The sequence below is a fragment of the Loxodonta africana genome, chromosome 16 (genome assembly GCF_030014295.1).
Source record: "Loxodonta africana isolate mLoxAfr1 chromosome 16, mLoxAfr1.hap2, whole genome shotgun sequence".
Lineage (NCBI taxonomy): Eukaryota > Metazoa > Chordata > Mammalia > Proboscidea > Elephantidae > Loxodonta > Loxodonta africana.
In genome coordinates, this window is record NC_087357.1 from 18,811,197 (window position 1) to 18,833,424 (window position 22,228).

Consider the following 22,228-nt stretch of genomic DNA (forward strand, 5'->3'; position numbering starts at 1 on the left):
TCTTTAGATGCGTTCATAGGATGAAGAGCTGTGATGCAGTTTTGAGAGATTGGCTTTGGGTGTCCTAGGTCTTTTGCACTTCCTTATTTTTTTTATTCTGGGTTCTTATATTCTTTATAAATTTTAGAATTGGTTTATTATTTTCTACAAAAAGTTTGGTGGAATTTTGGTTGGGATTGTGTTGAATCTATAAATCAATTGGAGGAGAATTGATATTTTAACAACATTTGAGCCTTGCAGTCTGTGAACATGGTATATATCTGGATACATCCAGGAAGGAGACCTGGTGGTGCCACGGTTAAGTGCTTGGCTTCTAATAGAAAGGTCAGCGGTTCAAAGCCACCAGCTGCTCCATGGGAGGAAGATATGGCAGTCTGCTTCCATAAAGATCACAGCCTTGGAAAGCCTATGGGACGGTTCTGTCCTGTCCTGTACGGTCATTATGAGTCAGAATCGACTCGATGGCAACAGGTTTGGCTTTTTGGGTTTATTTATGTCTTCTTTAATTTCACATGTTCGTTTTCTTTTTTCTGACTCATGTGTTTTCCTGGTACTTAGTTCATACTGTTTTGGGGAATATTATATGAAATATTTAAGCCTTAGAACAAGGCTTAACATAGAGTGGGGCTCAGTAAGTGTTGGCTTTTCCTAGGACTGACTTTCGTGGTCCCTGAAGCCTGCTCAGAGCTCCGTACCAGGATTTTCTCTCCCTCACTGTGCTATTTCCCTCTTAGTGTAGAATCTAGCACCATTGCGTGAGTGTGTCTGCCTCCTCCTTTCTGTTATAAGCTCCTTGCTTGGAGGGGCTGCATTTTAGGTACCTTTGGGTCTATTATTTGCTTATCGTAATGCATCAGTTCCATTGGACACTAAAGAGATGTCTCTGAATTCAGAAATTGTAAGTTTAATTCTTCTGAGTACAATCTTATCCACAATCTCATTTTTTCCCCTAACAAGTAGTTAAGGTGACTTTTATCCTTGATTACAAATGAGGAAACTGAGGTACCCCAAGAGAGGCTAAACCTTAAACAACTAGGGACAGAGCTAGAGCTAGAACCCAGTTTTCTGCACTTGAATAACGACCATCCCGTTAAATCAAGTTTCTGTTCCTAGGCCACAATGCTTAAAAAAAATATCTAAAGCATAGTGAAAATTTGTTAAGCTCTGGAAGATACTGGAATCCCTTCCTCAGGGGGCTCCTGGCAAGCCAGCCCCACAAGTCCTTCACAAAAACGGCATTTACGTTTCATGACTGTGTTGAGCCACATAGTCATGAAAGAATTAAAAGAATTTGAAACTGCCATATCAATTTCCCCCTTCTCTTTTGAAAAGACACTGAGTGGGGTATGATCTATGGCAACGACACTGACCGCTTGCTGCCTCTTCTTCACAAGCATGACTTGTGGTGCTCCCCCATTTACAGCTGCAGAGGACATTTGTAAGGTGTTCTCTGCTCTACTGTTGTTACTCTGTCTCTTTCTGTGAAATGCCTGGCTTCGCTGCGGAAGAGCCCAGCTCAGTGTGTGTCATGGATTAAATTCTGTCCCCCCCAAAAATACGTGTATCTACTTGCTTAGGCCATGATTCCCAGTATTGTGGTTGTCCTCCATTTTGTGATTGTAATTTTATGTTGAGAGGATTTGGGTGGGATTGTAACACTATCCTCACTCAGGTCACCTCTCTGATCCAAGGTAAAGGGAGTTTCCCTGGGGTGTGGTCTGCACCATCTTCTATCTCTCAAGAAATAAAAGGAAAGGGAAGCAAGCTGAGAGTTGGGGACCTCATACCACCAAGAAAGCAGCACCAGGAGCATAGCATGTCCTGTGGACACAGGGTTCCTATGCCGGAGAAGCTCCTCAACCAGGGGAAGATTGAGGACAAGGACCCTCCTCCAGAGCCGACAGAGAGAGAGAACTTTCCCCTGGAGCCGACGCTCTGAATTTGGACTTGTAACCTACTAGACTGTGAGAAAATAAATTTGTTTGTTAAAGCCATCCACTTGAGGTATTTCTGTTATGGCAGCACTAGATGACTAAGACAGTGTGTTGTCCGGAGGCAGAGCCAAGGCATGGGACAGATGGAGAGAGAGGACCCGTGTTAGCTACTGAGCCTGCCAGTGGGTGACTTTAGAAACGGGGCTGTTCTCTAGAAGCAAGGCTTGTGGTCTGAATGATTCCTGCAGTACCCATAGCTCACATTTAATTATTTGCTTCCAATTCCCTCTGAAAAACACTAGCACCTATGTGATCTAGATGTGGGGTATTGTGGTGGTGCCCCTTTCCTGGCTTTCTTCCTGGGATTCTCATCTTTTCCTTCAGCTCCACATGCTTTCCCCACGCCTTTAACCTACCTTACCCATCACCACAAGCATGCTGAAATGGTTGTATCTTTTAAAAAGAGAATTTGTAAAGGTTTAAAAAGTAAATGCACATCGCAGTGGTGTCTACTGCTGGATCCAAACTCCATGGATGATAAAATTATGGAAAAAGTATGATTAGGGTTCTAGAAATATGAGGATGATTTTGATATTAAAAGCATGATGGATGTGATTCAAGTTAACTATCTCTGGGGTGTTTTGGAAGAAATGAGGCATATTTGTTTGTCCATCCTTCCTTCCAACCATCTATCAGACATTCATTGAAAGATAGTGTAGCATAGTGGTTAAGAGCTGGGCTCTGAAGCCAGGCAGCCTGGATGGAATCCCAGCTTACTAGCTTTCCCTTGACTCTTGGCAACTTTAGTTAACCTCTCTGGGTCCCTTTTTTCTTATCTGTAAAATGAAGATAATGATGATAGCTACCTTTTAGAGTAATTGAAAGGTTTAAGGCAATCTATGTAAAGTACTTGAAATAGTGCCTGCAATACGGAGAACTCTGAAAACAGATAGTTGGGTAGCTGCCGTTGAGTTGACTCTGACGCATGGTGACCTTACATATAACAGAACAAAATGCCGCCTGTTCCTGCATTAGCTTCACTTTCACCGAAAGTTCATGTCCATCACTACACCCACTGTGCCAGTTGATCATAAGGTTTCCCTTGCCCTCGTTGGCCCTCTACTTCACCAAACATGATGTCTCTCACCAGCGACTGATCCCTCTTGATGACGTGTCCAAAGCAAGCAAGTTGGACAGTGTTCTGTTGTGATCTATAAGGTTTTCATTTGGCTAGTTTTTGGAAGTGGATTTCTAGCCTTTTTTCCTAGCCCGTGTTAGTCCGGAAGCTCTGCTGAAACCTCTCCACCATTAGTGACCCTGCTGGTATTTGAAATACCTGTGGTATAGCTTCTAGCATCAAATCAACACGCAGGCAACCACAGTACGGCAAACCAACACACGGGTGGTGGAAAAACATATTTGTTATCTTTGATATTATTATGTGCCTACTATATTCTTGTAAGGAGACTTGGTGGTACAAATGGTTAAACACTTGGCAACTAACCAAAATGTTGGTGGTTTGAACCTACCCAGCCACTCCATGGGAGAAAGACCTGGCAACCTGCTTCCTTAAAGATTACAACCTAGAAAACCCTATGGGACATTCCTTTGTCACATGGGGTCGCAATGAATCAGAATCATCTCGACAGCACCAGCAACAAGAAACATGGTCTTGTACCTGAGCTTTGGGACTATGATAGACAAAACATGGTGCTTGGCACCATGGTGCTCACCAGCGTCTGTTAGTGTACGAAAGAAACGCTTAGGATGATGTGGGAAGCTGTAGCAGAGGGTCCTAATGAAAGACCCTGGTGATGTCCATTCTAGAACTATAGAGCTGAAAGGGATTGTGGAGATTTTCGGTCAAACTCCCTTTGAGACCTGGAGTGCTTAAATGATTTGTCCAAGTTTATTCAGGCGATTAATGGTAGAGGCAGGCTGGAACCTGTGCCTCCTGACACTGAGCTCAGGCCAGAGCGTATCACGTGACCAGACCTCCTCCTTGAATAAAGACTTAGGCCAATTTGCTGAAACAAATTAACTCCCACATCATTGTGATCAGCAGTGCTTGATGTTGGGGCAGCTTCTCAGAACTCAGAGCTTAATTGTCTCTGGCTCCTGGGAGCTCTCTTGATAGTAATTTGTGCCAAGCCATCAGAATAATGATGATGGTCATTGTTTTGTGTTTACTTTAAAGTTGCCCATCCTGATAATGATCACCTCGCAAAGAGAGAGGTGTATTCTGCTGGACATTTTTAAATATCCAGTTTGGATTTAGGAGACTGAGTTACCAATTAGATTAAAACCTGGCTGTCACATACCTGCCTGAGGAAGACACATGTGATAAAGTTAAACAGTCGACTTACAGATGGAGTCGAAAGAGCATCTTTCAGGAAGTATATTACCAGGGGTTGAGGGGAATTGATTAAGAAGGCACTATAACCTTTAAGGTTTCAGATGGTTTATAATTTATCTGTAATGGGGAAAATACTTTACCACCAAGATAATATCTTAGGATAAATTTGAAATCATCAGTCATATTATGGACGTGTTTGTGAATGTACAGGAATGGCAGGGAATGGAATTTTTTTCTGTGAATGTAATTTAGTGTGGATAAGATGACGAATAAGCTATATGCAATAAGAGCCCATTTGATACAATGCGTGTAATTTTAAACTTCAAACCATCATGTTTTAGAGCTGGAATGGGCCTGAGAGATCATTCAGTACAAATCATTTTGCAGATGGTAGAACTGAGTCCCAGAGAAGGTGGGTGGTTTTGCCTACAGTGAAGACTAAGCATTAACTCCATTGCTGTCGAGTCGATTCTGGCTCATAATGACAGCGTGTGACAGAGTGGAACTGCCCCATGGAGTTTCCAAGGAGCACCTGGTGGATGTGTACTGCCAACCTTTTGGTTAGCAGTCGTAGCTCTTAGCCACTACGCCACCAGGGCTTCCACAGTGAAGACTAGGATCCAGATATCTAGACTGCTGTGTTTAGAGATACTTTAGAACAGAAGGCTTGATACCCACGGCTTGCGTTTAGGGTTTGCCAAGTGATTTTATGTCATTTCTAATCACAGCTACAACATGATTTCTTCTGAAAGGTGGGACGACTCTTCAGACTTTACATGCGCTTAATAAAAATACTTCCTGTGATTCCAAATTAATGCCCATCTCAGCTGTTAGCCAAAAGGTGGGCAGTTCGAATCCACCAGGCGTTCCTTGGAAACCCTATGGGGCAGTTCTACTTTGTTCCATAGGGTCGGTATGAGTCGGAATCAACTTGACAGCAAGGGCTTTGGGTTTTTTTTTTTTTTTTTGGTAAGAAGTTTAGAGGAATTAGAACACTACTGTTTTTTTTTTTTTTTATTATTATTTATTAGCCTCTTCTTTTGCTTGGGCTATTTATGAGGCTTCGTATGATTTCTCAGTTAACTGATTTGAAAGAATTTAGAGAAAGTCATGTATACTGGTCTTTTTAAAGAAAAACACTGGAAGCTAGAGGAATTGAGTTTAATATTGTTTCATATCATAGAGGTTTTAATAATGCAGTCTAAAGTATTTGTACATGAATTCATTAAGCCCAGATTAGTCTTATTATAATTACTCAAAAAGTAATTCAATTTAAGAGAAAACATCTTAAATGGATATAAAATACACTGTTAGCTGGGAAGCCATACTGTTCTACTTTATCAGCTCCATAAAGTACTAGCAGATTTGAACATAAGTTTCCCAGTATACAGAATGCAATCATAAAAAGTATTATTCCTAAATCTATTTTTTTTATGTTCCTTCAGTAGTTAAGAGCTTTATCCCTCTGTGCTAGGAATGAGATACACTAGGAATAGAGTGTCATAAAAATGTTGGGGACTTACTAGCTTGCGTCCTTTGAGTTGCCTTCCCTGGTCTGTGTGGGCTGATGCACGCGGACTAAGATTGATGTTGGCTGCACATTGCCTAAAAAATGTCGCAGGAAGATACTTCAGGGCTCTTTTTTTTTTTTCCTTTTTCACAAATAAAAGACATGTACTGAGCACTGTGTGCCTTCAGAGGTATGACAATGACAGACAAAGGGTTGATCTTCATTTTTTACATGACAAAAGGGGAGGGGAGGCCAGGAGCAAGGAAGACAACAAAACTTTACCCAGCCCGCATCCCAAACGAGACAGAAGAAAAAGGAGGGTGATAAAGGCCTTGGCATTGAGGGCTAGAAACTGAGGAGCCACTAAACCTTCCGCTTGGTCTTTAAAGCTGTTCCGAAGACTCATGGGGGCTCTGCTTAGTTTGAGCTGCCTGAGCGTGCCTGGAGGAAGTGGGAGGGTTGGGGATATTGGCTGAGTGGCCACAACACTGCCCCAGCTGTCTGGCTTTGGAGACACAGAAAACTAATCATGGCCCCGGTATGGTGCCACTGAGGCCAAGCCGGGGCTCTGGAGCCGTGGACTCTGGCTGCACTCCAGGAGAGCACAGACCTGCACCTGCACAGGAAGCTTGTTGTGTTCAAACTTGAGCTAATTTGTTTAATTAAGCAGTGGAACCCTTTTCTCAGGCAGATTCTCCATAGAACCCCATGAAGCTGCAGAACAGAGGGTTCTCTTTGAAGCACTGCCAACTCAGCTGCCCCCCTGCAGTCCCTACCTCTTTGAGCCTTGACCTACAGGAAGCTTGGCTTAAAACACTGATCAAAGCCCAGGGCAGGGCTGGCTGAGCCCCTTCAGTGGTGGCCTGAGAAACAGAGACAGGTCCAGAGGAGAAAGGGTATGTCACAGAGGTACCAAAAACAGAGGCCAAGCTCTGGGACTGGGTTTCTGAAATTCCTGGTTCTAATCACAACTCCTTAGGTCATTTAAGGAACCCTGGTGGCACAATGATCAAGTGTTCTGCTGCTAACTGAAAGGACTGCAGTTCGAACCCACTAGCAGCTCCGTGGGAGAAAGACCTGGTGATCTGCTCCCATAAAGATTACAGCCTTGGAAACCCTATGAGGTAGTTCTACTCTGTCACATAGGGTTCGCTGTGAGTTGTAATTTACTCGGCAGCACCTAACAACAACAACAGATCAATTGGTGTTTGAAGGTAGGTTGTCACTAGAGCGTAAAAATAACTCATTGTTGCCCTTTATTGTTTCATAAGAATAAGGTAATATTGGGATTGACTTTAGAGTTTCTTAGGGAATGTAGCTACATGATGACAGGCCTTAGATAGGTCATTAGGTTTTTTACATAGTTGACAATAACTGTTTGTTGAATAATATTACTACCATTTATAAAAGATTTTGTGTGTAGTAGTTGTTGTGTACTTTTATATGTATTCCTCATTTAGTCTCTTTAGCAGTTTATGATGTAGCACAACATTTAGCTGTTATTATCTGCATGTAACTCATGAGAGAAACCCAAGGCTTGGGGAGGTTACAGAAGTTTCCCAAGATCACACAGCTGGTCAGATGTAGAACCAGCTCTGACTCCAGGACCTGAGCTTTTTACACCCTGTTCTGTTGCTTGCTATTATAATAACATTAAATTTTATTTATTGAACATGTTCTATAAACTAGCCACCACGTGCTAAGTGCTTTACCTATATGATTTGGGTTATTCTTATAGGAATGCTGAATGATGAGCTTTATAAATGAGGAGATTGAGGCTGGGAGAGTTTAGATAACTAGCTCAGTATCATATGGCTGGAAGGTAATTTAACTGAGAGCTAAGAGTTGAACCTAGTATTATTTGACTCCAAAGCCGATGTGCTCTATGCTTGTTAGTTAACCAATTAGATTTTCATGATCTCCCTGTGGTATAGAAAAAGCTTGTTCCTGCCGTCTTCATTTTATAGAAGGTCCAAGAGGTTGAGTGATTACCCCAGGTTTCCACCCGCTAAGGAGCTGGGACCTAATTTCAAGTCGTTTGGTGACACAGCAGTAGATCATATTGGGGAGAGAAGGAGTCAACCCTTGTCTTCCTTGGGAAGCTCACGTGTCACTTTTGCACCTGGGTTTTGTCATTCTGGAGCAGAACTACTCGGGAGCACTGATATTTCAGTGAGAGGGGATGCATTGGCAGGCCCCACTTTTCAACACGGAAGAGGAACAGTTCGCTTCATTCACAGAGATTTGCAGGGGAAATATATATGCTGAATTCTAGTTACCCTTCATAGCCATGGACAGAGCTTGCTGATCATGAAATTGACTTTGGTTAATGGTGAACCTGGTCCCTATTCAAGAAACTGCCTGCTCCCTAGACCCTTTCGTTGGACCCTGGTTAGCCGCGTCCCAGTAAAATTTACAGTGCTTTCCTGTAAAAGCACTTGTACTTGAAAGAGAATTTTCTTTCTGTAGCTCAAACCACAGGAGGATTAGCAAGACAGCTGTCTCCCCAGGTGAGACTCCTTAAATGGGAGTTAAGTGCCTGCATTTTCAAGAAACTAAACTCCCCTCATATATAATTTAACCTAGAAAGGAGAGCAAAATTGAGAGAGTAGTATGATTACATTGTTTGAGAGCTAGTAACTTTACCTCCCCCAGTCTTCTGGAAGTCATGCACACTTTCACTGTTTGGCATGTCTTTAATGCTGTGGGACGTGGGCTAAGTGTGATCTTGTAATAACAGTGAGGCTTTCTCTAACCATAGGTATAGACTGTGGATTGAAATAGTAAATTATTCCTAGTAGACTGAATGTGCAAGAAGACTGCCATCCAGTCTGCCTCATAAAACAAAACAATAGATAAATAAAGGAGTACCAACTTACTTCACCCACGTGGCTCTGCGCGCTGCTAATTATTAACCTGGGCACAAGAGAGAGGTTCGCCCAGAGTGTAGTTAAATCATTTTTAATAGAGGTAAACACTAGCCATGTGGACAAGTAGCACTCAAGAAAGTTTTTAATCAGCAACGTTTAGGAATCACCCAGCCTAATTGCCATAGCTTATTAATAATAATAAATAATCTAGTCTCTTTTTATGACCCCTGTCTCTGGAGGAATCCATGCTGTCAAGATCTCTGGAATGTGAATCTCTCAGTAGCTGAGGGGGAGGGGAACAAGGATCTTTGATACTTATTCTTAACTGAAGAAACTGGACATAGTGGCTCAGAAAGGCAAATCTGAGTCCTTCTTTTTTATTTTCTTCTTCCCATGTCTGAATCACCAACTTATACATGCCCTTTCCTGTATTTATAGGACCAGAATGGCTCCAGGGGGTGGGGTTGGAGGCTGGAGAACAGGCTTTCTTTGTTCACTTGAATGACTGGGTTGAGGTTTTCTCCCTGGGGAAGTGAGTATGAGCAGAGGTTTGTCTGAAAGAGTTCATTTCCTCTGCACAAATGTCCCTGGTGTCCTCTGGGCTTAACCTTGTTGTGGCTAGGGTTGGTGTTGGCTAGATGACTCAACTCCCAGCTCTACTTCTATACGATTTCTGATTCCTGTGAGAACAAAAAAGATGGCCCTGAGTCTTTTTTGTTTTTTTGGAGTAATCTCCCACAGTAGATGATGGAACATTGTTGGCATAAATTATTTAATTTTGCCTTCCCAACACCATGGCCAGGGTATTAGAATATGCACAAGTCATGGGCAAGGACACTCAAACCCAGAGAGGGAAAATGATTGACCTACAAATAATTATTTGTAGTTGGTTAGTCTGAAAGGAAAATATCATACCTATAGTTGAGGCTCTTTGATTCTTTATAAGTGGTTATTCCCTGTGGCTCAGGGGGATGGTGTAGGGGGAGGAGGCTTGGACAGCAGAGTAGGAAATGGTAGGGGTATTTCTATGGCTAATATCCTCTGAGGTCCACAAGTTTTGTTGCAGGTAAAATGTAGTCAACCAGCAGAGAAACCACCTTCTTCTTACTTATTTTTCGTTCTTCCAGCCATGAATCATTTGAGCCTGAGTCTGGAAGGCTGTTTCAGTCTGGAAAAGTGGTATTTTAAAGAAGGTACCCAAGCCATTATTATACAGAGCAAAGAGCTAAATGATGCTAAGGATGGAATGATTTATGCCACAGACCACAAAAGACAGAAATTTAGAGTGTAAATTACAAGAGTGCTCATGTGCAAAATTGTTGCAATATTTATATGAGTGTTTATTAAAATTTACATTTGAATAAAAGGTGCAAAATGTAAATGAAGCTGGAAAAGATTGTTTTAAAAAAAACTAGCACAGTTTATATGAAAACTGAGAGAGGTTTTTGGAAGAGAGGGTATTGTACTCTATGCAGATTTGTCCACTAAAGCGTGAAATATACGATGGAATCAGAAGGAATAAGGTCACCCAATCCCTGCCTGAATTTCCTTCCTCCCTGCCTGCTGATACTTTCCAGTGATTCAAATCAGTGCTGAATTTTGAAGGAAGTTCTCTCTGTCAAAGGCCATGGAGAGGAGGTTGAGGATTCTGGACAGATGTCGAGACGGGATCCGTATTTGAAAGGCTAATCTTATTTCGCTGATGTTTTCAAGGGTGGAAACTTTTGTCTGTATTCATTAGAGGAGAATGATAAATCTCTAATTTGTACTTTGCTAATAATAGGAACGTGCTTTTGTGCTTCATTAAGGTTAAATGAATCTTGTGTAGTCCTGGCTCAGATTTTAACTCCATTTGTGACCTTGAGAAAAATTTCAGAGTTCTCTGGGACTCCGTTTCCTCACCTGTTAAATGAGGGGATGGGCCAGATGAGTGGTAAGGCAGTGGAGCCCTCTCTCCCGCTGCCCTGTTGAGGACCCACGGGGGTGACTAAGACACTCAGCTTTTGTCTTTAATTAGGATAGGAGCTGTAATTGCAGCTTGCACACATCACTGTAGGAGCATTGAGGCGGAAACTGAGTTTTCTCTGTGTGGGGATAGGCTCTACAAAGACTTCACAGTGGCAGTGACATCTGAAGCCTGAGTAGACAGGCTCCTACAGGAGTGCAGACCTTCAGAGGGCGGGTGGTTCTCACCATGCATACCAGGAAGCGAATGCAAGTGAACTGGTGTACTTAGGGAGCTGCACACGTACCTTCTCACAGTCCCTGGGCAGCGTCAAGGGACTGGAGGTCAGCAGCATTCCACTGCTGTGTCAGAATTTGTACTAATGATGAATTACTGGGCTTAGCGAATAATACAGAGCCTGTAAAATTAGAGCAGAGTCAAGGTTGTCCTGTAACAGCACCAACATGGTCCATTCACATCCCAATTGGCTTTGTTGAATGGAAGAGAATGGGGTGGTATTTTAGCCAGCTCCCGGGAATTGTGAGTCTGCCGTCTGTCTTACCTGTGCCACGGCCCTTGGCCTGGATGTGCCCTTGGGAGTCTGTGTATTGCATGTGAATGACACCCCTCATGGAGGTCATGTGTGTCCCAGTGGAGTGAAAACCGCTCCCGTGGATATGCTCTCCTTGCAGCCTGTTAACCTCCCACGGGCATGTTTCATCCACACCATTCATGGGCCGTTGGCTCTTTGTGGCCTTGTAGGAGCTGATGCTTCAGCTGTTGATGAAGTACAACGTTAGATGTTGTATATGTATGTATATATATGCGTATATATGTACACATATGTATTATATATATATAAACCAAATGTGTGCCATTTAGTTGATTCTGACTCATAGCGACCCTATAGGACAGAGTAGAACCACCTTATACGGCTTCCAAGGAGCTGCTGGTAGATTCAAACTGCTGACCTGTTGGTTAGGAGCCAAACACTTAACCATTGCACCACCAGGGCCCTGATGCTATAGTTCTTATTTATTAGCTTTTCAAGATGCAAATAACTTTAGTTTCAAAATTTAGATTATCAATGTACGACATCTGCATTGTTCAAAATTAAAATTATACAGAAATACCACCACACCACCAGCTGTCGCTGAGTTGACTCTGACGCATGGCAACCCCATGTGTGGCAGAGTAGAACTGTGCTCCACAGGGTTTTCGGTGGTTGTGATTTTTCAATAGATCACCAGGTTTTTTTCCTGAGATGCTGCTAGGTGGATTTGAACCACCTACCTTTCTGTTAGTAGTCGAGGACTTAACCATTTGTGCCTCATGATATTCAAAGAAAAAAAAAAAAACCCAGATTCCATCACCTGAAGGTAAACATTTCCGTGACCGTCATCACAGAGCTTTGTTCATGTAGCTGTGCGCAGGCATGCATGTACATTAATGAGTTCAGGATATATGTTCCATTTTGCTATCTGATATTTTCACTCAAATGTAACCAAAGGCTTTAAATAATCATTTTAAATGGTGCACCATAATCCATTGCATGATATGTTATTTTTTGTTTGGTACCCTATTGGTGAGCAATTAGGCAGTGTCTAGTGTTTTGCCACTATAAATAATGCCATGATGAACATACTTGTAGACTTCTTTTGTGCTTTTAGTTATTTCATTAGATTAAATTCCTGGAAGTGGTATTGTTGGGTCAAGGAATGCATATTTGACATTTCCAAACCAAACCCATTGCCACTGAGTCGATTCCAACTCATAATGACCTTGTAAGACACAGTACAACTGCCCCATAGGGTTTCCTAGGCTGTAATCTTTATGAAAGCAGGCTACCACATCTCTCTCCCATGGAGTGGCTGGTGGCTTGAACTGCTGACCTTCTGGTTAGCAGCCCAGCACTTAACCACTGCACCACCAGGGCTCTTTCCATTTTTGTACAGGCCATCAAAACTGTTGTCTAGAAGTCTCATACTATATACAATCCCAGCAGCGGGGCAGGAACTGGCTCACATCTGTGCTGTCTGTATCCATGTCCGAGTCTCTGGCCTTTCCAAGTTACTGAATGACAAAGTACAGGCAGACAAGGACACTTTGGGGGTGACTGAGGGGTGATTGAAGCAAGGTGAGCCTGAATGCACATGAGAGATGTCGAAAAGTACCTGGCATATGTACATATGTCATCAAAAAGTATGTATGAAAATGTTTGTCACAATTCCTGACTGTGAAAGACTGAAAACAATCTGGATGTCCATCAGCATTAGAATGGAGAAATCAGTTGTGGTGTGGTCACACAGTAGAATACCACGCAGCAATGAGAATGAATGACCGACCACGTGCTGTGGCAGGGATGACTCCCACAATCACTGTTGAGCAAAGAAGCCAGGCGTAAAAGAAATGCATAATGTGTGAGTCCATTCATGTACAGTTAAAAAATGGGCAAAACTAATGTATGACGTTAGAAGTCATGGGAGTGATTACCCTTTCGGGGGATGTTGGTGACTAGCGGAGCACAGGAGAGTCTGGGGACAGAAAGTTTCTTGATCTGGATGCTGGTTATGCAGGTGGGTCCACCTACCTGTATGATTACAATTTGTGCATTTTACTGTAAGTGTTATGTTCCAATAAAAAGTATACTTAAAAAGAGTAATAGGAAGGCCAGGTGGCCAGATCAGCTCAGCTGGATTATGTGGAGATTTCCATTCTTTCTCTGCTTGTTGGGGCCATGCATCCCCCAATTTTTCCAAGATTAATTCTTCCTCATTCTTGAGGAGTCAATTCCAAAGTCACTTTCTCCAGGAAGTCCTCCAGGACTCTCACTCTGGTTCAGCATCTGCCTGTGCCCCATGGACTCTGCATTTACTCTCATGCTGTGTTCTCTCTGCCTGCCTGGTAGGTGCATGCTTCTCAGAGCCACACGTGGTGCTTGGCATAGAAGAGCTTCTCAAATGTTTGTTGAAAAAAAAAAAGTTAATATTGTTTCACCTTTTTAAGCAGATTTTGACCTAAGATTTAGTATGAAGACTTGATATTATTAGTTGTGGGTTATAATGTAGAGAATTCATACAAAAGTTTTGTTTATATGATTTTAAGTTGGAGCTTTAGTGTATTTATAGGTGCTTCCTCTGTTTATTCTCTTGGTATTGTTTATTTATAAACTAAGTCAGGCAGCTTAGCAGTGGGTAAGCAGATGGTTACTGGAATCAGACATACCTAGGTTCAACCCTGGATCCATCCCTTCCTCCTCTGTCGCATTGGATGAGTTATTTAACCTTCTGGAGCCTCAGTTTCTCCGTCTCTAAAATGAGGATGATAAATAGGGTTGTTGTGAATAATAAAAATAATCATATTAATAAAAGTTGCCAAATTTTGCATGTTTATATGTGCTGGGCACTGTTAAAATGTATGACACAATTTGTTAATCTTTCCAGTACTCCTGTCTATTTTATAGGTTAGGGAGCTCTAGGTAACAGAGTTAACAAGCGTAGAGCCAGGATTTAAGCCCAGGAAGTCTGACTCCACAACCTGAACTCTTAACCACCTCCTGCCTTGTTAAAGGAAGTACTGTCCATAGGTGCCCAGCAGAGTTAGCATCTGTTAGCTGTGAATATCATCACTGTCACATTCAACATCATTATTAATATTTTTTCTTCTCTCTCTCTCTCATTCCCTCCTCCCTGTTTTTCCTCTCTCCTGGCAGATGTTTTTCAGCAAGGTAAGTCTCACAGCATACTGTGGCTTTTTTATTGGCCCCGCTCTTTTGGGAACAAGGGTGTAGTCTGTTTGCAGAGGCTATGGGGTTTGCATTCTCTGTGGAGATGTCACGTGGCCTTTGGGGGACACTATGAGGACAGTGGCCTGAGGTAGCCTGAAATGCCATCAGCCTCACTCAGCCTCTGGTATCCAACCTCTGCTTCTTCCTCTGGATCACACTTGGGTGTAGGGTGGGGAACTAGACCACTGACGTGGGGTGACTGGGGAGAGGTCTGTAGCTGGGCCCCTGGAAGGGGCAGGACTGATGTGGGGCTTGTAAGGCTGGTAAGGAGCAGGTGTCTCTGGAATGTGTCAGGTGGAAGGCCTCTTGGCAGTAGCCTCCCAGCCTCTGAGTCATCCTGTGGGGCTCCCGTATCAGGGCTGGCTGCTGCTTTGGGTGGGCCTCCATATGACAGCTCAAACACGTTGCTATTGTGGAGGTGTGGGCAAGACCATGGCCGCCTGGTCACTTCGTGCCCTTTAACCCAGCTGTGACTCACCCCCTCCCAACTGGGCCTATGACAGGGCCAGATGTGGGTGTGCAATGTCTTATTGTCCCACCACCAGTCAAGGTCATATGTCTGGGGAGCTGGTGACGGAAAGCCTGAACCCAGACTGCGTCTCCTGGCCGAGCTGGCGGCGTTAACACCCCACCGCGTTTCAGTCTGCCATCAGGATGCACCGCTACTGAGCTCTGGCTTGCAGGAAGAGACTCACAGGTCATGGCACGGGCTAACCTGCTAGACGCACATTAAGGGGGGCCACCTTTTTGCTTTTTGCCGTCACAGTTTGAAACGACTTGATAAAAGTGGCAGGGCATAACTGTTTGCATTCAAGCTGGGAAAGATATTTGTAACACCCGTCTGTTATGCCTTTCTTGAATCCAAGTCTGCCTTAGAATAAAAAAGACTGGTTTAAAAACATATCCAGGCATTTCAGAAATAGCTTCCAAATAATCTTCCAGGCTTGATATTTTCACAACTGTTATTTCACCCTAAACATGCAGAGTGTGTTACGGGGAATGTCTGTCTGCTCCCTCTGATAGAAGTGCAGTGTGGGTTACAGCCATGGGACTGTAGTATTGTCTTTTGAGTCTGGAGTCATAGACCTACATCTATAAATAATTCATAAATCCCAACAAGCTATAAGTAATAAGTTCCATTTGGCTAGAGACTAAGAGATGAACAAAATTGAAAAGGTGCCGTGTCTGTTGGTGTAATGAAAGTGCGGCTGTCAGGGCCTGTTGCTACCGTAAGATTTCTGCCTTGACAAATTGGGGGTTCAGTGGGATGCTCTGGGAGGAGAATATTTTTTCTATGAATTAGAAAGCCAGCACCACCCAATGCTGAATTGCGTTTCTCCTCCTGAACCATGAAACATGTGAGCTTAGGTAGCCTTTCTAAAGCATGTGTGGCGAGGCTTCTAGAGAACAAGGGAAGAGGCTGATATCAGCTGTGGCTTTTCCGGGCACAATGGTGAGAGTTCATGGTGTTGTCCTGGATATCAGAAAGGCTCATCAGACCCTCCATTTAAGTTGGCCTCCTTTGTTAATCAGCCATGCCATTCAGTGGATGGGATTTGCCTGTCAGTAACAATGATAGGCAGAGGAAAAGTTGTAATCATCTACAAATCACTGACTATCCAGACTTAATAGCATTTGCTGGAGATGGAAGCCGCTCGCTCGTTGCCCTGTATGATGGCATGGTGCCTACTCCCTTCTGAGATTTTACTAGGATTTCGGATGGAGAGAACTGAACTCGCTTTTGTGAATTATTACACGGCTCTGACCTTATTGGATCATTTCGTATGGAGACACGTCTCTGAAATGATGGCATAGAACTCACCAGCCAGTACCCCCTCCTCCCCATGCCTTGCTTTTGTTTCTGGGCCATTCTGCCTATGAAATGAATGCTCAGTGAAAGATACAGCCGGTGGCAGTCACATCAGACCAAGACGGAATGTTCTGTGTCTTGCAGGCAGGATCTAAAATGTGATCCCCACAACTGCTTTGGTGGTTGAAACCCAGTGCCAGAATCGTGCCTTTAACTGGCAATATGGGAGTGATGCATTGTTCTAGAAAGGAACCGGCAGAAAACCATGTGGCTTCAAATGAACAGATGCCACTGGGCTGGCCCCTGAAGCCCACTCGCACTGTGGCGCTCTGAGTGGCTCTGCCCTCCTGATCATAGTGTGGCATCCAGGCCCTGCTTGTTTTGGCATGGCCAAGGAATCTCAGGAAATTGTGGGGGGTGCTGCTTTGGAAATGTGTTTCCTTCGGTGAGGATCTGAGGCCCCTTTGCCCAGAGGAGTCCCAATGTTTGGGTTGCTGTGCGCTGTGGCAGGCAGAAGAGGGAGGCAGACTTGCAGATGACAACATCAGACATTCTCTGAGGAAACGGGAGTTATTTCCTGTGGATTGCATTATCTTTTATTTCGCTACAGATCAATCTTGTTATAGTAGGTGACAGCGCTGTGGCTACTGCTGGGTTTTTCTCAGCATTATCTGTGGTGTGTGCGCGCAGGAGTGTGTGCCTACCCTGCTCCTGTGCCATTTCATAGCTTATTTCAGTTCTTTCATCTGTAAATGCCACTTGCTGTGGTGTGGAGATCACCACGTATGAGGACAGCCAAGGACTTGTGGGGCCCACAGCAGGGCCTTTCAAAAGTGTGAGTTCCAGGGCCGTGGGGCCAAGTTTTCAAAGAGCCTTTAATTGACCCACATTTCCAGGTAACCACGGAGCTCACAAGGTGTTGGATGGCTCTCAGGAATTCCGACGTGCCACACAACTGCTCTTCACAACATCGAACGCAATTGAAAATGTTGTCTGCGCACACGTGTCTAGAATTTTGAGTTTTAGAGCACTTTTATACCAATTGTTTAATAATGATGAAGTGAGGACCACACACGCATGCCTCATTTGAAGTTACTGTAGCACCTTTTGAATGCTCCTCCATAGGCTGAACCTTGATTCTGAAATTGAATAGAAAACCTGAGTGAGTGGCTCGGTAATCAGAGCAATACCACTCAGCAGGACGCTTTAAAGCCCAAGTGGGTACAGTGTAAAGATCTCACCATTGTGTTAATTCTCTGCTCTGTGCTGTGAACTGAAGTCCCTTAAATACGTGGAGCCCAAAGACCAGAGCTTCTTTTCCCCAATTCTCACCTGGAGCTGAGATCTTGCTAAAGGAAAGGCTTCCCCCCCACCCCCGCCCCCAGCTCTCTAACATCGTACAGTCATTTATTCTGCAGCCAGTAAATATGTGCCAGGTACTTTCTAGGCCTTGGGGATAAGGAAGAGAAGACAGCAAAGGCCTCTCTTCTCATGGAACTTCCAGCCTAGGTTGGAGAGATACTTGTTAGCCAAGTATGGAAATAAATAATTTCATGGAGGAATAAGTGCGGTAAAGAAAATAACACAGGGTGATGTGATGGTGGCTGGGAGGGCCACTTTAGGTGGGGTGACCAGAGATTGACAAGAAGGACCAGCTACTGGAGGACCTGGGGGAACAGCAGAGGGCCTTGCAAGGGAAACATCTTAGGTGAGAACCCCCGGATGTCCCAGAATAGAAGGAAGCAAGTGTAACCGGCACTCCTGAGTGAAGGAGAGAGTTGAGTGACAGGACCCAGAAGAGGAAGGCAGGGTGGTAGTCCAGGGTGAGAGCAAGGAATTCAGTGGTGGGCTTTAAGCAGAAGAGTGGCACTATCATTGATGGCTGTGAAAATGCACAAGAACGTGCGTGGAAAGTAAGGACAGGGGCTGAGTACTGAGCGGGCTCAGGTAGGGCTGGGATGGGGCCCTGTCCCCAGGCCCTGAGCACTTCCGTTGGTGGGTGTCTGCTCTCCTGGGCAGTGGAAACAGGTGGCCCCATTTTCAGCCAGCTGGCCTCTACTAGGTGCCCACTTTGTGCTTGCTTTGCCTGTGGGGAGTCTTGTGCCCATGGCTTATGTCTCCTTTCCTGGCAAATGATGCTCATTAAGGCTGGCCCCTGACTCTTGGCGACCCCAAGCACAATGGAATGAAACTTTGCCCAGTCCTGTACCATCTCCATGATCGGTTGTGGATAGGACCCTTGTGCTCCACAGGGTATTCACTGACTGATTTTCAGAAGTAGACCACCAAACCTTTCTTCCTAGTCCTTCTTAGTCTCGAAGCTCTGCGGAAACCTGTTTAGCATCGTAGCAACATGCGAGCCTCCAGTGACAGGCTGCATATGAGGTGCATTGGTGGGAATCGAGCCCAGCTCTCCTTCATGGAAGGCAGGAGAATTCTACCACTGAACCACCACTGCCCTCTGTAATGCATACCCACATACATATATGTGTGTGTGTTATATGTTTCATATGTTAATGTATGCATATAAGTTGTTTTAAATCTCAGTGGAATATGTTGGAGAGGAAAGGTAGCAAGTCCAAGGTCTATAGTCAAAAGTAGTACAAGGAAAGGCGGTCCTAGGGTTGTGGCTTGTGGCCTCCTGGAGACCACATGCCCATCTGCCACAGGAAGCCATCCCCAGCTCCACAGATTGAAGCTGGGCAGGAATTGGGGCCCAGGGGTGTCAGTTCCTTGGGATTTTCAAGAGAAGCAAAAAATCTGGGGTTGTATGTGAAACTTTATTATTTTTAAGCTTTTAATAAAGCTTAAAGAAAGCAACTAAACCTAACCGTGGTCAGAATGGCCTCTAACTTCTGGAAGGATTGGTGGACAATGCTTAGGAGACCTGGGCTTTGCTCCCGGCAGGGTTGCTCCTAGTGTGGGGAAGCTTAGGCCAGTTGTTTTGACCTCTGGCTTTAGCTTTCCCGTCTATAAAATGACCCATTTGGGCTTCCTGCTCCTGCCATCTTGAGAATTTTTATGTGGATTTGAGTTAATAAAGTACAGAAATACCCACAATGTGAAATTCCCATGCTACAGGATTTGGTTCTTCTCTAGAGACCTTGGGTGAAAGCAGAGGAGTCCCTAGTGGCTGAGAATTAAGGTTAAAAGAATGTGGGTTTAAAAGTGCAGCCTACTCACATGGCCATTTTAAAACATTGGCTCTTTCCCACATGGATTAATACTGGAATTCAGAATGGATGGCATTGCTTTCATTAATTTGAAGAGGACAATAAATCATAGTTTGGCTTCTGGCAGCCAAGCCAAGCCTGTTAATTGTTGGGGTGGGCTAGTGGTGACAGGGGACCGCTGCCATTTATAACATGTTTGACATAAGCGCTTTTTCATGTTTCAAACTTATTGGTCAAACTGCTTGGACTGGATTGTAGGTTTTTCCCAACCAGTTCAGAAGCCCCATCTATTATGAAGCTATGACCCGTTCTCCATGAATTATGTTCCCCTGATAATGTTATACACTATGAAATTTTTTTTTTTTTTTTGATGAGAGTGGGATTTGGGTGAATAAATTAAATCTATTGTAACCATTTCTAGGTAAAAGTCCCGAGTTGTCTTATGATGGTTAACTAGTAAATGAGAAAAATGCATTAGCATTTTTATGGTGGAAAGTGGTTGGTTCCCTGGCCTCACTTCCTATATGGTAATATTTACTGTGTATGTAAACCATCTCCCCATTCTGTCCAGAATCAGTAGAATATTCTGAGTCACATAGGAAATGCATCCATCTTTCTAGCACAGACGGAACAACGTTACCATTTAATTTTAAATAGATTCACTTTGTGTGTGTGTGATGTATGAGGAAAATGATAGCCGTATTTAAATAATCACATTCTCTGAGGAGCTTTATTACATTCAGTGGGGGCTGTGCAGGGCCGCCTGTTCCCTGCTGGGTGACCTTGAACAGATTTTTCTTTGGAGCACATTAATTGTACGCCCTCTCCAATCCCAGGGCATGAGTTTGGGGTGGTTTTAGAGCCTCTCATCCTAGTAACTTGTGTTTCAAAATTGCTAGGTCAGGCTGGGGTAAACTTCTAGATGCTTCTGTTAAGATGGTTGCTAATAGGAAGAGCAATTTATACTTTTTTATCCTATTTGAATGATAATGATCATGCCAATGCCAACATTTGTGTGCCAGGCATTGGGCTAGACACTTTATACATGTTTTCTCATTGAATTATCCTCCAAACTTTATAACCAGTAATCCCACTTTACAGAGGAGAAAACTGAGGCAAAGAATAGAATTATCTAGGGTTAGTTATATAAATAGTGGGAGAGCCAGGATTTTTTTTTTTTAATTAGCAGACTTTATTTTTTAGAGCAGATTTAGATTTACAGAAAAATTGCCGAGATAGCACAGGAAGTTCCCGTATACCCCTGTAAAAGGGTGCAGGAAGCTCCCGTATACCCCTGTAAAAGGGTGCAGGAAGCTCCCGTATACCCCTGTAAAAGGGTGCAGGAAGCTCCCGTATACCCCTGTAAAAGGGTGCAGGAAGTTCCCGTATACCCCCTGTAAAAGGGTGCAGGAAGTTCCCGTATACCCCCTGTAAAAGGGTGGTTACAGTGACAGTAGTAGCATCAGAACCTGTCTAATTTCCGGTGGGAATGATAATCAGGGTCAGCCCAAAGCTGATTCCCATGAGGTGGAGATCAGACATACTTCCACTCTCCAAACTTTTTACCAATTCTGACACCAGCTGTCCCTCCGATAGCACTCTGTACTTCTTTGCTGAATTGGATAATCCGTTGCAATGGCCACAGAGAACTCACAGACTGTACTTAACAGTTAAGTGGTTTATTAAGGAACAGGGTATAACTCAGGATCAGGATCAGGAAGCATGTGGACAAAAGTCTTGCTTCTTCAGTGCAGGACAGCTCTCTCATTTCCTCTTGACAGGACAGACCTCCTCTCAGCCACCTGAGGACAGGTTCCTTTTGGCCCTCTCAGGACAAACTCCTCTTGACCTGGCCACCTGTGATCACCGACACTGCCACAGGGCCCCTTCTGAGTCTCTTCCTGTCTTCAGTGTTACAGACCTTAACTTGTGTTACAGCTCTTTTAGGAGGCCTCTTGCCTTCTCTCTTTCTGCTTCTCCTGCTTCCTGTCTGCCTCCAAAACCTCCATGGGGCTGGCTGTATATATACATAAACTACTGATCAACTTCAAGGCATGGCTCTCTCACCAGGGCCTTGAACTGACCAATCCTTTCTCAGTAGGCTACAGACATTTCATTTGCATAGTAGGCTATAGGCACTCCATTTGCATAGTCTATTGACCAATCCCTGCAAGGTACATACTGATCACAGGGCAGGCTGCAGCCCAGGATCAGACAAAAAGTATCAAACCAAGTTGTTTACAGCTTACCCAGGAAATGTAACAAACCGTGGGGTATAAAACTAAGGCAAAGATAACTCCTCAGGGCTTAGTGGGAAAATCTCTTAAGCTGTTTTTCCAAAGAACCAAGGAATTCATTTCACCACACCCCACACCCAGGTTTCCCTCTTGTTAAAATCTTACATTAGCCTGTTGCCGTCAAGTCGATTCCGACTCATAGCGACCCTATAAGACAGGGTAGAACAGATCCATCGGGTTTCCAAGGAGCGGCTGGTAGTTTCAAACTGCCAACCTTTTGGTTAGCAGCCAAGCTCTGCCACTAGTGGCCTTCATAAAATCTTATAGTAGTGTGATAAATTTGTTAAAATTAATAGCTTACTACTGATAAATTGTTATTAATAAAGTCCAAAGCTTATTCAGTTTTCCCTAGTTTTTTTTTTTAATTGTGCTTTAAGTGAAAGTTTACAGTTCAAGTCAGTTTCTGATACAAAAACGTATGTTGTTGTTGTTGTTAGGTGCCATCGAGTCAGTTCTGACTCATAGTGACCCTACGTACCACAGAATGAAACACTGCCCAGTCCGGTGCCATGCTCACAATCGTTATTATGCTTGAGTCCATTGTTG

At 43.8% G+C, this 22,228-nt stretch overlaps 1 protein-coding gene across 2 annotated transcripts in view; it reads left to right on the forward strand.

Moving 5' to 3' along the window:
- GFRA1 (GDNF family receptor alpha 1) overlaps nucleotides 1-22,228 on the forward strand; it is a 239,124-nt gene that overhangs the window by 54,590 nt on the left and 162,306 nt on the right. Inside the window, exon 4 of one of the 2 annotated variants that reach the window (XM_064269268.1) lies at nucleotides 14,328-14,342. The exons of the other annotated variant lie outside the window; for it this stretch is intronic. Coding sequence (XP_064125338.1) covers nucleotides 14,328-14,342 — 15 coding nt within the window. The remainder of the gene's footprint in view (nucleotides 1-14,327; nucleotides 14,343-22,228) is intronic. 2 annotated transcript variants of the gene reach the window in all.